This window comes from Macadamia integrifolia, chromosome 7, assembly GCF_013358625.1.
Source record: "Macadamia integrifolia cultivar HAES 741 chromosome 7, SCU_Mint_v3, whole genome shotgun sequence".
NCBI lineage: Eukaryota > Viridiplantae > Streptophyta > Magnoliopsida > Proteales > Proteaceae > Macadamia > Macadamia integrifolia.
The window spans coordinates 20,263,170-20,279,596 of NC_056563.1; the positions used below are offsets into that span (position 1 = coordinate 20,263,170).

The window sequence follows — 16,427 nt, forward strand, 5'->3', positions numbered from 1 at the left end:
TTGGCTCGAGACCTTGAGGCGGTCGAGCGTGACAATGAGTGTACCTTTCTCCTAGAGAAGGTGGAGTATCTAGAGGTCGACCTCCTTCGTACTCGGTAGGAGAGAGATCGGAAGCTCACGGAGCTAGAGGCACAAACAACCACGAAGCTACAGGAGGTCGAACCCCGAGCTATCGAATAATACAAGGCTTCTGAGGAGTTTCAGCAGGTGGTCAAGCATGCCGTTACCCCTGGTTTACCATGGGTGCTATCAAAATTCGAGACTGGATCCTCAAGCATCATCCCTAAATATCTTTCGAGGGGAGCAGTCTCATCTTCAAGAAAAAGGGAGTCAGTGCAGCTCGAACTGCCACCGAGGTTGCGGACGATGAAGAGAGTGGCAGCGAAGAAGAGGAGGTCCAGCTAGAACATAAGGTCCCTCCAACTCTTGGGCATGGTGACTCCGACCGAGATGTCCCCAATCCTGCCGAGGGTGAGGCCACCCTTCTGACAGATGCTCCCTGAAGCCCCTCTTTAGTGTTCTTTTCGGCCTTCGAGCCTAATTATATAGCTTGTTGGCCTTCGGCCCCTCTTTTATTTTTTGTAACTTTGGCCTTCGGGCCCTTTTTTTATGAATGAACTTGTAAATTTTCCTACTTTCTATATTGTCTTCACTCCCTTTTTCTTTCTTGCATTCCCAAAGCCTAGTCTCGAATCCGACGGACCGCCAGGGGGCCTTTGGCCCATAGATAGGGATGAAGGCCGAGGCTCTTATGCCAATTTCTCCCTAAGTATAATGTACGCTTCAGCCTATTTGATGTACATGGGATGCCCTGGTATGTTTTTTGGCCTGATGAAAGCCGAGGCTCCTTCATAAATAGAATTTCACTAAGTGTCGAGTTTCCCCTCGGCTCTAGCCAAAGATGCTATCTTCATGTCCGAATGTTGAGAGATGCAACCGATATGGAGACCTTCGGTCAGGTCAGCTCGGCCTTGGCCTGAGCCCCCAACCGAAAAAGAGACCTTCGGTTAGGTCTGCTCGGCCTTCCCTGAGCACCCAACCGAGGGAACGACATTCGGTTAGGTATGCTCGGCATTAGCCTGAGCCCCCAACCTAGGGATGCCTTTTCTAATCATAACTATTACTTGGAATCGATTGCCGTAAACTAGCTCATATATAAAAAATCCTCCGAAATGCATGGGGATGGAACACTACAAATTGAAAGTGCTTAAAAAGCGGCAAATAACCATAATTGAAAAAGACTAAGTAAATGTGCATGCTACGGCTACTGATGGAATGTCCTTAAGTTCTTCTAGTTCCATGATCGGGGTACCCTTTCTCCCCCCATAGTCTTCAAGTGATAGGAGACTGGTAGTATTATCCTGATGACTCTGTAAGGCCCTTCCCAATTCAGAGCCAACTTTTCTTGATGCTTAGGGTCTGATACCTCTGCCCTTCTTAGGACGAGGTCACCCATTCTGAACTCGTTCCTTCGGACTTTGAAATTATAATGCCTCGCATCCTTCTGCTAGTAGGTTGCGATCATTTCCTGCGAGGCTTCTCGTACTTCATTTAGGAGGTCCATATTAGCTTGAAGCCCTTTGTCATTTTCTTCTTCATCGTAGTACTAAACTCGATGGGTCATGGCTCCTACCTTAACTGGGAGCACAGCTTCGGTGCCGTAAGTTAAATTGAAGGGTGTTTCTCCGATGGCTGATCTTTTAGTTGTGTGGTAGGCCCAAAGGATGTTGTGTAACTCTTTTGCCCATAACCCCTTGGCATTATCCAGTCTTTTCTTTATTTCTTGGAGCAAGGTACGAATGGTTACCTCTATCAATCCGTTGGTTGATGGATACCCGACGGACGTTTTCCTGTGGTCAATGCAGAGGGCCTCACAGAACAAACCAAAAGTATGGTTGGCGAATTGAGTTCCATTGTCTGATACTATCACCCGAGGTATCCCGAATTGATAGACCACCGCCCTCTCAAAGAAATCCCTTATATTCTTCTCAGATATAGTAGCCAGTGCTTTGGCTTCTGCCCACTTTGTGAAGTAGTCTACCGTCACCACAACAAACTTTCTTTGCCTCATGGCTAGGGTGAACGTGCCCAAGATGTCCATTTCCCACATGACAAATGATATCGGGCTTAATAGGGAGGAAAACTTAGTGGCATGCTGCCGAGGGACGGGGGCGAACATTTGACATTTTATGCACTTCCTGACGAACTCCTCAGTATCTTTCCTCATGGACGACCAAAACAAGCCTTGCTGCAACACCTTGTGAGCCAAGGCCCTAGCTCCTAGGTGTTGGCCACATATCCCTTCGTGCACCTCTTGGTGAGCATATTCGGCATCGGTAGGGTCCAAGCACTTTAGGTATAGTGTGGTGAACCCTATCTTGTACAATGTCTCGTCCTTCAATAGGAACCATGCTGACCTCATACGTACCTTCCTCGCCTCGTCCCTATCCTATGGGAGCACTCCTTCCTTCAAGTACTTAACTATGGGATCCATCCAGCTAGAGCCGTTCTCACTAACGGTCAACACCTCTTGGGCACTTTTGGTGCTTAGTTGAGGTAATACTTTGAAATATACTGACGTCCGAGGTCCATAAAGTCAGAGGTGGCCAATTGCGACAATGCATCTGCACTGGCATTCTTTGCTTGTGGCACCTGTTTTACCTCGAACTCCTTGAAGGTTGCCACTTTCTCTCGCACTGTCTTCAGGTATTCAACCATCCTTTGTTCCTTTGTTTCATAGTCTTCATTCACTTGTCGCACCACGAGCTACGAGGCACTGTGCACCACCAACTCTTATACCATCAAAGCCTGTGCCAGATTAATTTCGGCTATCAGTGCTTCATATTCAGCTTTATTATTGGAGGCACTAAAGTCGAATCGCAGGTCATATTCGATTTTGAATCCTTTGGGACTGATTAGTATGATCCTCGCATCGCTTCCCGTTCTGTTGGATGCACCATCCACATACAATGTCTAAGTCTTTTCCGCTCGAGCCTCGACAAGCTCTTGGGGTTCGTCTGGGAGTGTTATCTCTGCTATGAAGTCCGCTAGGACCTGTGCTTTCAACATGGTCCTCGATTTGTATTGGATGTTGAATTCTCCCAACTCTATGGCCTAGTTTACTAATCAACCGGACATATCCGACTTCTGCAGTATCTTCTTCAGGGGTTGGTCCATGAGCACATATATTGTGTGTGATTGAAAATAAGGTCTTAGCTTTCTTGCCGCTATCACAAGGGCATATGCCACCTTCTCTATCTTTCTGTATTTTGTTTCTGCATCCAACAAGGTTCGGCTAATATAGTATATTGGCCATTATTGTCTTTCTCCTTCTTTTAATAGTACCGCACTTACCACCACTGTCGATATAGCTAGGTATAACTGCAAGGTATCTCTAGTGTTTGGCTTCATCAATAGCAGGGGTGTCGCTAAGTACTCCTTTAGCTGCTCTAAGGACTTCTCGCACTCCTCCGTCCACTTAAACTTTTTGGATCCCTTCAAGGTTTTGAAGAAAGAAAGGCACTTGTCAGCTGACCGAGACATGAGCCATCCCAAGGCAGCCATTCTGCCTGTCAGTTCTTGGACTTGCTTCACATTCTACGGAGACTTCATATCTCGGATGGCCTATATTTTCATAGGGTTGACTTCGATCCTCCTTCCCTAGACGATGAAGCCAAGGAACTTCCCCGATGCTACCCTGAATGCACACTTTGTTGGGTTCAACTTCATGCCGTATTGCCTCAGTACTTGGAATGCCTGCTCTAAGTCTCGGATATGGTGTTCTTCCTTCAGGCTTTTCACAAGTATGTCATCCACATACAACTCCATGGTTTTGTTGATCATCTCCTTAAAGATCTTGTTCACTAACCTTTGGTAGGTGGCCCCTGTATTTTTTAGCCCGAAGGGCATCACTTCATAACAATACAGCCCCCCTTCGGATACGAATGACGTTTTCGAGACATTGGCCTCACATATCTTGATCTGATTGTATCTTGAGTACGCGTCCATGAAGCTCAACACCTCATGTCCTGAAGTGGCATCGATGAGCAAGTCTATCTTTGGCAGGGGTAGCTATCCTTTGGGCAGACCTTGTTTAAATCCGTGAAGTCGATGTATATCCTCTATTTCTCATTTTCCTTCAGGACCATCACCACATTGGATATCCATTCGAGGTATCAGATTTCGCGGATGAACTTGGCCTTTAGCAACTTCTCTACCTCTTCATCTATCTTCTGCTACCTCTCAGGGGCGAAGGTCATCTTCTTCTGCTATACCGGCTTCTTAGTTGGGTTGACGCTCAGATGATGCTCTATTACCTCTCGGGCTATTCCAGGCATGTCTGAGGCTGACCAGGCGAAGACGTCAGAATTATCTCTGAGGAACGAGATGACCTTTTCTCGTTGTTGCCTTGGTATTAAGGCCCCAACTTGGAATTGGTGAGTATTATCCCCTTCTTTGACGTTGACTTGGATCAACTTCTTAGCTGGTTTCCCCCTCTGACAGTTGGTATCATCACGCAGATCTTCTATCGAGAGTGCCTCGCTTGCCTTTTCTTTTCCCCACAAGGTTGTGCCGTAGCACTTCTAGGATGCCTCTTGATCACCTCAACATTCGTCGACCCCATTCTTAGTTGGAAACTTCATCTTGAGGTGTGGTGTGGAGACGACAACTTTTAGCAGGTTTAAGCCAACTCTTCCTAGTATGGCATTGTACGCCGAAGTGATGTCTACTACCAGGAAGCTGATCATGACTGTTACTTGGCGGTCTCCGGTGCCAGCCCTTACTAGCAACTCGACTGACCCCTCTACTTAGATCGGGGCACCCGAGAACCTTTGCAACGAGTGTTCGACCTTCTTCAACTTTTCTCTGTCTAGGCCCATATTCTAGAAAGCTTCGAGGAACACGATATCAGCTGAGCTGCCGTTATCCACCAAGATCCTTTTTACTCTGCAATCGGCTAGGGTCATGGTAATTACCAAGGCGTCGTCATGTGGCGTCTGCACCCCTTCCAGATCATCATCTGAGAAGGAGATAACTGTCCCTATCCTTGCCTTCTTGTTTGACCATTCGGCCACATGTACGCTTCTCGCATAGGCCTTTGCTTTCCTAGCTGAGATGGAACTTTCTCTAGCGGCCAAGCCTCCACTTATAGTGGTTATGACCCTGGTTGAGCTTTTATGATCATCCTGGGGGCGATGGTCAGCTTCCTTGGGTGTCAGGTTCCTTTACCGTTCCTGATTGCCTCTGCGGGTTGGCCCCTTTTTTCCATGGTGGCCTCTGCCGTCCCTTTGCGCAGTTGTCCTTGCGGTCGTTGCCATCTTGGGCATCTTCCTTTTCGTAGTCTACAAATCGGCCCATATATCCTCTTCAGATCATTCCTTCTATTTCTCCCTTCAGGTGCAAACAATCTTCGATGTCGTGGCCGTGGTCCCTATGGAAGTGGCAATATTTATCCATATTGCACCTCTCTAGATGTCGTCCCATCTTCCCTGGCCACTTCATGGCTCTGGCGTCAGGGGAATCTTTTATCTGCATTAGCACGTTTGTCCTCCTCTGGTTTAAGGGTGCATACCTTTCAAACTTCTTCGACGGACTGGGTGCCCGGTCATGTTCGGACTTTCGTCTCTTGCCTTCAGAAGGCTTATTATCACCTCTTGAGGTCCTTTTCCTCCCTGCCTTCCTTTCAGCTTATTTGTCAGCTTGAAGGGTTTCTTCCATGTGAATGTACTTATTGCACCGAGCCTCAACTCAGCTAGGTTCCTCGGTGTATGATTCGCCAAAGACCTTTTTAGCTCTGTCTTTGATGCCTCCCAACAAGGCCGTGAACTCTTCCTTCGGGTCCAAACCTCTGATCGTGATCTTCTCCTACTGAAAACGCTTCATGTAATTTCACAGTGACTCCCCTTCGTACTTTTTAACATTGGTCAGGTCTAATTTGGTATTTTAAAGGGGTTGGCTGCTGGAGAATCCCTTCATGAATAAGTAGCTCAGATCACTAAAGGTGTGAATTGATTTCGTCAGCAGGCGGTTATACCATAGCCTTGCCTATCCTCTGAATGTCAAAGGCAAGGCGCGACACATGATATTTTCTAAAACCCGATGAAATTGCGTCGTAATTTTAAAGGCCTCCAGGTGATCGACGGGGTCTCCAGACCCATCGTACGTGTCATACTTAGGCAGACGAAACCCAATCGGGAGTGGATCCCTCATGACCTCATCAGCTAAAGCCATGTCATTAGTGAGGTCTGGCTCACGAGTGCCTGTCTGTTTTTCTGCTACCTTCCAGATTTTATCCTTCAAGTCTAGGATCATCTGCTTCAACCCTATGCCTTTATGTCTCTTACTATCTCCTTGACGTGGTTCTTCATGCCTGGCCCCTGTGGAGCATCGCGTCCTTTCTTTGGGTGCGGGGCTTTCCCTTATCGCTCGATTTTGAGGATTTTGGCCCAATCTTATCGACCCTGAGCTACTTTGGTCTTTGTCTTGAACTCGCTCTAGCTGGACATGCGAGCCTTTTGCTACTCCATTGGTCTTCTAAGAGACGACCTTGGAGACCTCCTTCATTATCTCGGCCATTCAGTCGTACTTTTCCTAAAGGGAGTCAAACTGCTCCTTAGTCACATATTCTTGTGTCCTAGGAGGGGTGGGGGATTACTATCTCTACGCACCGAATGTCCAGCTGAGCGCTGGTCCCTTGCGGAACCCTCCTAGTGGTTGTTTCCCCATTCTTCACCGATGTCTACCGAGGGGGGGAGAGATTTTGAAGGCTCTCCCTCATTCATATTTATGCTCGGCACTGCTCTTGTTTTCTTACGATTGTAGGTTTTCCCCACCATTACTCTGTCATTCCCACAGATGGCGCCGATCTGTTGCTGCCTAGAATCTATATGAGGTTGAGTGCCGATCCTGCACAAGCACATAAGGCAGAGGCCCGGATGTGGCTCCAGGATTAGTCCTCTGACGCCCAAGTTAGAAACTCGCAGAACAGTGTTTTCACAAGAGTAATGGTGGGAGCGTATTGACTTACCTGTTATGCCTTTTAGGGTTCCTTCTTATAGGATTACCCGTTTCCAAGTCCTACTAGGATACGCCTTCCTATCTTTGTGGGGAATATTCTTATTCGGGTATCTCCTCCTCCTCCTCATGTAATTAGAGTCCTCGCGTGCCTCTATCAGTTGAGGGGGACCCAAGTCTCCTCCTTCTTCTGATCTCTGGAGTCATGGTAGTAGTGGGTATCTCTCGGTTGGGCGCCACGTGTCCATCCCTTAGTGCCACATGTTCTTGCTTCACTGGATAACTAATTTGAGCGTATCACTTACATTCATAACTTATAGTGACAAGATTTGACTAAAAAACACTTTAGATTATGATTAAATCATGGTTGATCATTGTAAGGGAAAGATAACTCATATTGAAACCATTAGATAACAATTTACTAAGAAGATAACTAAGATTGAAATCACAAAATGAACCCTATTATCCAATCATTCATTTAAATATTCAACTAGTTTTGTATGGTGAATAAGGAAATCAATGGAAGCATTATTACAATTTACAAATCAATTTATCTATTCATAACCTAATATTCAATGATTTGTAACAAATCCCCTTATAATAAATTTTTTTCTCACTAATATTGTAAAGAATGAATAATCAATTCACCAATTTATAATCTCATAATTATTAATTTTTTATCGATTTTCTTCGATTTAGTTATTGGTCGGTTTGGTTTGGACTAGTTTTCAGCCGGTCCCAACATACCTCAGTCCAAAACCAATCCAATAAAGATCGATTTGGTTTGATTTGGTTCGATTCGAGTTTTATCGATCAGTTTCGGTCGATTTTATCGGTTCAAGCTAGGTTTTGACACCCCTATTATAAGGTGATAGGTCATAGTCTCAGATGCCAAATAAGTTTTCTAATTGGATCAGGAACGATAGTCCAAGCCCAGCCTGATTGATTATGGTCTAATCAAACTAGGCCCAACCAAACCCATAAGTTGAGCATCTCTTAGCCCGTGATTAGCACTTACTAGTGGTCTATAACACATCACAGCTTCACAGGACAACTCCTAGGGTCGATTTTTGTCCTCCTTGGAAGCTTTTTCTATTGCTATCAGTTTGAGCGGACAAAAACCTCTAGGGTTTAAGCCGGCGGGGAGAAGAGAAAGATGTTTTTGGGTGCATTTCCACGGAAGCCGGACAAGGCGGTAGCGCTGAAGCAGCTGAGATCTCATGTAACGATATTTGGAGTGTGGGTGGCAGTTGTTCGAGTCACTCCTTACATTCTCCATTACCTCTGCGAAGAAAAAGAGGAACTCAAGCTCGACCTCTGATTCTCACCTTCGTGTGCGCATATGAGGTAGGAGAAGGAGAAAAAAATCATGAATCCCTTTTTTAGTCTTATCTATTTGCTTTAATTTCTGTCTAGATTAGAGAAACAAAGGGTTCTGTTGATATCTCTATTGGGTTTAAATGCGTTTACTTTGTCAATCTCTATGAAAGCCTAAAAGGTATTCCGAATTGGAAGGATAGATCTTTTGGGTATAGGGATGTTTTATTGATTTGTACAAAGAGTCAATATTTTAGGGTTATTAATTTTTATATAGAGAAGCATTCTCTTGATTTATTGCTTGAGCCTTGCAGGGTACTCCCAATTCAAAAGGATAACTCTTTTGGCCATACAGATGTTTGATTTATTTGTGCAGAGAGTAAATAATTAGGGTTATTATTAAATTTGTAACAAAATCGATGATTTTTAGCGTCCTTGGAAAAGCTGACTTTTCAAGTGGCAAAGATATCACAAATAGGAATGGAACATTAGAATGATTTCTTTGGGGCGCTGGCTGAACCTCTGGGTGCTCCGGCATGAATGTGGTGACCATAGTTCCTTCTCTTGGAAGCGTTACCTACTTCAGGTCTAAGTGGGAGTTAGCTTTATACAGATTTATAGATGTGTAGAGTGACTAGGCACGTGTTTGAATAGTTGTAGCTCAGTCTCTGAAGAATGTGGTTCATTTAACAGATTGAGATAAAAATGGTCATGAATTGGAAATTAGGTCCCTAGAAGACAATTCCCACTGTTATTTAGAGTACAAACTTTCACCAAACATTCCGATTTCAAATGAATTTCTATCCAATCCAGCTATGAATTAAAGGATTTCATTTGCTTAGTCTCTCATCAATCAAGAGACCGACCGCAATGTTAGAAGGGTGTACCCAGTGCACGAGGCTCCCGCTAATGCGAGGTTTGGGAAGGGTCATAATGTACGCAGCCTTCCCGGCTTCGTGGAGAGGCTGTTTCCCAACTTGAACCCCATGACCACTAGGTTCAATAGAGCAATCTTACCGTTGTGCCAAGGTCTGCCCTCTAGTCCAACCACAGTGTTAATGTGCTTAATATCCAGATGAAATCGAATAGGGTTTCGATTGCTACCCCATTATGAAAAAACTGCCTCTTGCATATGATCAAGTAGCATATTACATTAAGATGAGGAAAATTCAAGAATGAACTTGTTCGTTTGAGCTCTGTTCTAATGTATGGTGGTTAATGAGATGAACTTGATTCAATCATTCCATTGTCATGTTTCAAGGTCACTGATGGTTGGTTAGGCTTACGAGGGTTTGAACTGTGTTATATGAGGTCACTGACAAGGAAGATGAATATGCATTTGTTGGTCAGTATCCAATTATTCTAAGTGGCTATTTGAGATGACAAAGTGACCTGCTAGTAGATTAATCTGGCCATCTTGTTTAATTTGATTCATGGAAAGTATATTTCTGAATGGTGTCAAAGTCTGGTTTTGATTTGGCTTGGAACTAAACCCTTTCCTAGAGTTATTTACCCCCCCACCACCCACCCCCCCAAAAAAAAAAAAAAAAAAAAAAAGAAAAAAAGAAAAAAAGAAAAACATACATTATACTCTGAGAGTACTGAAATTGTGTCGGAATGAAATAATGTCTTGCTCTTCCCTGATTCCCCTTTCTTCAACTTGTATCTTTTTTTAATCTAATTTTTTTTTTCTGTACTCTGTAGGTATTTAAGATATTAAGTTGTTCATGTAAGTTCTGTTTCACTAACTGTTGAAAACTGGAATCATCCGATGTTTCAAAAATTTCATCAGGAGTTAAAACCTTGTTGATGCAGTCTGTACTAACATACTGTTTCTTGAAGATTGGATGGACATGATTGTGGCATCACCGTTGCTTTTTTTTTTTTTGGTTGAAGTCAACTGCACTATCTTTTATTGCACTTCACATGCCCTACTTGTATTTTTCATGTCCGAGTTATACCCTTGGTCTGAGGGTTGTGAGAGGCCTAATTGTCAATGCATTTGCCTTGAATGTTTTTGATGCAGTTGCACGATGGACTTAGAAAAAAATAAATATCTTTTGATTTGATTTTCTTTTGTTTTAGAAACAATTTCCTTTGAAATTAGCTAGCTTCTAATTTTAGAATAGTTTCCTTTCAAGTAGTTTCCATTAATTGTTTGATTTTTTTTTCCCTTTATATTGGACATGTAATCGATGGAGTTTTTTCAGTTTTAATTTTGGAGACTTACAACTTGGTTGAAGAATTTTTGGGTGTGACCCATGGCTATTTATTTTACCTTTCTCCCTCTTTGAATTTCTCTCCTCTCTTCCCTACCATGCTTTTACTTCTTTATTTCTTCCTCTTGCTCTCCATTATTATTTTCGTATTTTTTCCCCTACCCTGCTCTGAGCTACAGTATCTGCCCTGTTTCTGGGTGAGAGTTGCAGCACTATTGAAGTGCTTCAAGCTCTCTTGTGTGAGATCTGTTTGGGTCGACGCTGTGATCGAAGGAAACCCTCACATATGCGACCTGAACCCTAGAACCTTGGTTCCTAACTTCCTATTGATTCCCCTATTGTGAGAAATAAGACCTGCAACTCTGGTTACCTGAAGCTGCCGCTCAGATTTGATTTCAGAGCTTCAATCTTCATAGCTGGTGGGTGGATCGAACTGCTGCTAGTTACAATCAAGAAGATTAGGAGTCGAAATACTCTCTTCAAAATTTCTGGCTGATTGGGTTCTTATCGGAAGGGTAACGGTACTCATAGACCAGCAAGCCTCCGCTGGTTTCTGGTTCTCACGACAAGAAGAAGAAAAAGAGGTTTTTTTTTCCTTTTTTTCTTTATTGTTTAGCACCATTACTGTTACTTTTCCATACTACCATCACTTTTATTTCTTTTTTTTATCTATTGTGCTATTTTCTCCTTAGTCCTAAATTACCCTTTTACTAGCATATTGTAGCCTAGGCCTTTAGTTCCATCTAATTACAAGTCTGCCACTCCCTTCTAAAGTTCCATTTATTTACAAAACTGCCACCTTCATTGGAAACTTCAGCTTAATTATAATTCTGCCATTTAGTTGAAGCTTTATTTCAATACAATTGTTATTGGGTGTTGCCTTTGTTTTATTGAGTGTTTAAGTGGGCCCTAAGCGATCCGATTTCAGCCCTTGGGATCCGGATCTGCATCAGTTTTGCCTATGCATTTTGCAATGCAGCCACCGTTAGAGGGATTTATGTAAGTAACTTGGAACTGTAGAGGATTTCAACTGAGATCATAACGAGCACTTGAGATCATGCACTTGTAGGGGCATTAATTGGAGAAGCATATATGTGGTGTTCCTTTGAACGCAAAGGGTCATTTAGGAGTCACACAGAGAGTGGATCCTGGTCTAGTGATTCGTACTTTTTAAAATAAAGTTTTCATTTTGTTTTGGTGGAAATTGATTTTTTATATTTCAAGTAGGATCTATAGATATTTGAGGCTTTAGATGATTGTTCTCATCTGAATATGTGAGATCTCTGGGTTAATGTCAGATCCTAGGGTAGTTTGGGGTCTTGTTGCTTATCAGTTGCACCTCTAAGATGATTTGATTCCATGCTTTGGAAAGATCCCTTCTGTGGTTCTACCAACAAGGACTGCTAAAACAGTTCAAGAAATTCTTTGTGTTGCTGGCTTTGTTTAGGATTGGTCTCATTTAGGAGAGTTCTTTACTAACACGGCACATTATGAGTCAAGCTGATTTGGGAGCCATGTAATTTTTCATATGTCAAATGTTTGTGTCTTGCATTTGGATTGGGTTAGAGCTGGACTCAATCCTTGTATCTATGAATTTTAGCTCTAAATCTCTCCTGGTTCCATATTGGGTGCCTGACCCCAAGGGATCTGGGATATTTGTACCCCACTTAACACATTTTATTTTTTGTCCATGACCTTGTGGAAATACCGAAGTCTGACAAAACCCATTACATGGACAACATAATGCAACCTAGACGTCACTGTACAAAAACATAGACTTTTGGATATTCTGCATTGGACCCTGAGTAGTCTACTACGGTGTCTAGGGCCTTGGCTCTTGTTGCTCCTTTCCTGGGTTGAGTCCCATTCTTCAGTTTATCAGTTATTTCAGCTAAGAGGCAAATGAGATATTTACTTCTTACTTCCACTCACTAAAGTGACTGGGACATTTGCCTCCTGGTTAGTTTCGCTGTGTTGGTTTTATATAATTCCTACCTATGGAAAGCTGCTATTACAAAGTTATTACTGATAAATTCGGTTAATGCCAGATGTGCATGCAAGCAAGAGCTACATGCTCCCAGCACTGTGATTCCACGACCAACAGAGGATCAGAAAAGCAAACAAATATAGCTGTAGGAATCATTGCATGCAAAATTCTCTGTCAATCCCCATTCTCATGCTGCCTTCATGTCCAAGATTCTCTGTGAAATGCCTTGTATCTTTTTAGGGTTTATGATTTCCTCAGCAAGTAAATTTAAGATGCAGAAACTGGCCCCATATTTAGTGCCCAGTTCTTACGTGCGTTTCTGCAAAGTCATGCCAATCTGGCTTTATCTGCATAAGTAGGACTATGAATCTCTGTAAATAAATTGATCAGTGAAACTTATGTTGGTTAACAGGGTGGTTTTTTTTTTTTTTCTATTGGGGAATGTCTTTTAGACAGGCCTGGTAAAGCAAGCTTGGATTGATAAAATGTGTTTATGCCACCTGAATGGCTGATCTGGCCAAGCCAACCATGTTGTTAACTTTTCCTTTGTATATCCAGCTGTTAGACCAATCTGTATGAGGTGGCAATATGCATTTATCCTGAAACTTGTCACATGAGCAAATGGTGCAGCAGACAATACCCTATTTTTTTGGGCTGAGTGGTGTGGGGTGGGTTTGATGTTGATACACAACCAAAATGGGTTGTTTTTATTAGGAATAAGCTTAGGGTTGGGTTCTATACATGTTGGGCCTTTGGTCCATTGGGTTCTTAATGTAATAGGCCACTTTAATGAGCCTAAAATATGGGTCTGCATACGAGATTTTCCTTTATTAGCTTATAAGTTATTGGAGTTCACGTCAGCAGGGGTGATTGTGTTATGTACCAGATAGAGTTGTTTGGGGATCTTCCAGTCCAACTCTAACTCTAGGTTTCAATTGTCAGTATAAGCAACTCATGGGCACACAGCAAGTTAGCAACCCACAATTTTAAGGGTTTATACTTGCTGCTGTCTTCTCCGGTGAAGAAATCCCTTGTGCTTGATCAAGGAACCTCTTGTGTGTGTGATCAAGGTTTATATTGGTGTTTGATCCAGTCGAACCATCTTGCGGTGTGAAATCCGGGTGTTTAATTTTTGTTTATTCTTGCTCTTCCATTATTCCATCTTCTTTCTTTCCATTAAACAAGTGCTGTTCTATTTTTTTCCCCTTAGATTTCTGCCATTAAAGTGTTGGTTGACTGTTCAGTTTATCCATTGTCGGTTACTGATTTGATGGTGAATTAATGATCTGATTTGAGGTTTGGTTCATAAACGTAACAGTTGGTTCTGTCTTGAATCAATTGCTGTTCTCAATTTCAGATTCTAATGGTTATTTTCAGTAATCCTATTTGTTACTTGGATGCTTAGTTTTGATAGGTTCATGGTGCTGGTTTCAAATCTGTTTATTGATTCTTTTTATTTCAATTGAATTTTTTCTCTATCCAAACCTGTAATCAATTTTAGATTCCAATCTTGGATTGGTTAAGTCCTATTTCAACTAGGATTCATTCAACTTTTGAGCAGTTCTCACATTGAAAGGAGAACCCGATTCCATTTTTTGTCCAGATCAGACCTGCTGATCTGCCCTGCTGTGAAATCTCTATTCTGTTCTTTTCCTCACTATTCATCTGAAGTTACCATCAATACACTGTTATGCTGTTGCTGTTGATTATTTAATCTATTGTTCATCATTGTCCTAAATTCTGATTTCTGAGTTCCATGGTATTACTGTTTTACCCCTATCCTAGTACTAATAGGATTACCCCATACTTGTTGATCCAACCCGTGGATCAAGTCCTAATTTTCATCAGCTGTTCTATCATTGATTTGTTAAACTCGACTTGAGTTTTAGAGCATTTGTTTCATCTGATTTTTTATTTTTTATTTTTTATTTTTATTTATTTATTTATTTTTTTTTAATTCAAGCTCTCTTAAATCTATATTTTATTCTCTGTGAAGAAGTTTTTGTTTTGGTACTGTTTTGATTCTTCAAATTCAGTACTACATTAGGGGGTACCCAGTGCACAAGGCTCCCACCACTGCGGGGTATGGGGAGAGTCAGGCTGTTTACATACTCGAACCTGTGACCACTAGATCGCAATGGAGCAACCTTAACGTTGCACTTAGGCTCACGATCACTAGGTTGTTTCCAGACTTGAACCCGCAACCACTAAATGTGTGTTGAGACAAATAGCAAACACAGAAAAAACTGAGGGCCAACTAACTTGCATTTATGGTTGTTATGGCTAGGTGACTTTTATGTGCTTTGGAGGTAACATTCACCTGTGTCAAATGTTATTCTTATAGTTATTACTTGTGGCAAATCAATAGGATCCTTGTGTCAACGACAGAGTGCTTGATTCTGACTTGGATATTTTATGATCAGAGTTTTGCCCCTTCTTAATTAGTGTTGGAAGATTGTTGTATTTTATTGTTCAAATGTTAAGTGCCTAAATTCATTTGTAATCTTTTCAGTGGATGCAGAAGGGGGATTATCAGGATGATGCAGAAGTATTGCGGTTCTTTAGTTCATTATTTCTTTTAGTTATGGCATTGTGACCAACTTGTCATTCGATCTTATGCCTAGGGATAATTTTTTATGAATGATTGTTTATTGAGGTTTACACATTTTGGAAAATTAGATTCATTATGTGTTCTATAAATGCTATGTGCATATGAAGTGCTAGTGGTCAGAATGAAAACTATGATTATATTTTTCTTGTATACTTGAAGCACAAGGGAAAACAGAAGGATTCATAACCTCTGATTAATTTGTAATTCCGGTACCTAAGACCGTCTTTTTTTTACTGATCTGCCAACAACTAAGCTCTTTTTTAAATGGCAACTAGCCAAAATTAGAGCCAAAAGACAGATACGAAAGAGATGTATGGGTTTAAATAAGTAGATGTAACCAGAATATTTTTATTTTTATTTTTTATTTTTTTATTTTGTTTTATTTTTTAAGAGTAAGGAAAATAGTAAAACAAGACTAATAGAAAGTGTTAAAAGAGACTTATTCAGAGAACTACCAATCTATCTTTTGAAGAACATACAATAACTCTTTGCGCCCTATATATGGTTTTCTGTGCATGCAGTGGGGGTGTAGCCTCTATTTCTTACCTTTATAAGAGGTCAGGAAAAGTATCTTAAGGCCTAAGGTGGTTATTGATCAATCTTATGCATGAATGTCTTATGGTGCGACCTGTAGGTCACCTTCCGTGGCAGTTGTCAGGGAGAAGACTGGTTTCCTTAATACCTGAAACTCTGGAAGCTCAAGGGGACTGAAATTTCTAGGCGTGCATGTCTATAGTTGTTTGGATGGGAGGTATGAATGACCCCTAAAATGGTGGCTGTCTGGCTGATGATCCCTACTCTATGGGTGAAGAAAACTACATAAATCGTTGAAAAGCATTAGAGCGTGGTTATGGGGAATGATACGAGGGACATGCTGTCTACAAACAAACACACCCATGGGACGAGTTGATCTTCTGTTCTCATGGCGCCTGCTTGGTTGTATACAAACAAACACACCCATGGGACGGGTTGAACTTCTGTTCTCATGGTGCCTGCTTTTCAAGCTGCAAGCTGGTGTGATAGGCATTGGACTCGCCGAACCTTGATCTAGATATATTCTCCCCTAGACAGGTTTTTCATCAGAGTCTATGATCTGATTTAGGCTTTAGCTACCTAAACTAGTCTTAAACTTCCAAATCTAAACCTGTGGAATCTCAGAGTTTCAAGAAATGGAGCCAGTGGCTTTGTGTTTCAGGTATGATTATTCTAACTTAGGCACCGTTTGACAACAGAAATAGCAGAAATGAATTTTCAAGAAACGGATTTTTGAGTATTTGAT

The 16,427-nt window shown here is 41.9% G+C and overlaps 1 protein-coding gene across 1 annotated transcript; it reads left to right on the top strand.

The window, feature by feature from the left end:
• The first annotated feature begins 8,054 nt into the window (after positions 1-8,054).
• On the top strand, positions 8,055-15,298 carry LOC122083140 (mitochondrial import receptor subunit TOM6 homolog). The gene is made up of 2 exons (XM_042650850.1): positions 8,055-8,361; positions 15,050-15,298. Exon 1 carries the CDS (start codon positions 8,171-8,173, stop codon positions 8,333-8,335), a length of 165 nt encoding a protein of 54 aa, XP_042506784.1. The 5' UTR covers positions 8,055-8,170; the 3' UTR covers positions 8,336-8,361; positions 15,050-15,298.
• Positions 15,299-16,427: the final 1,129 nt, after the last annotated feature.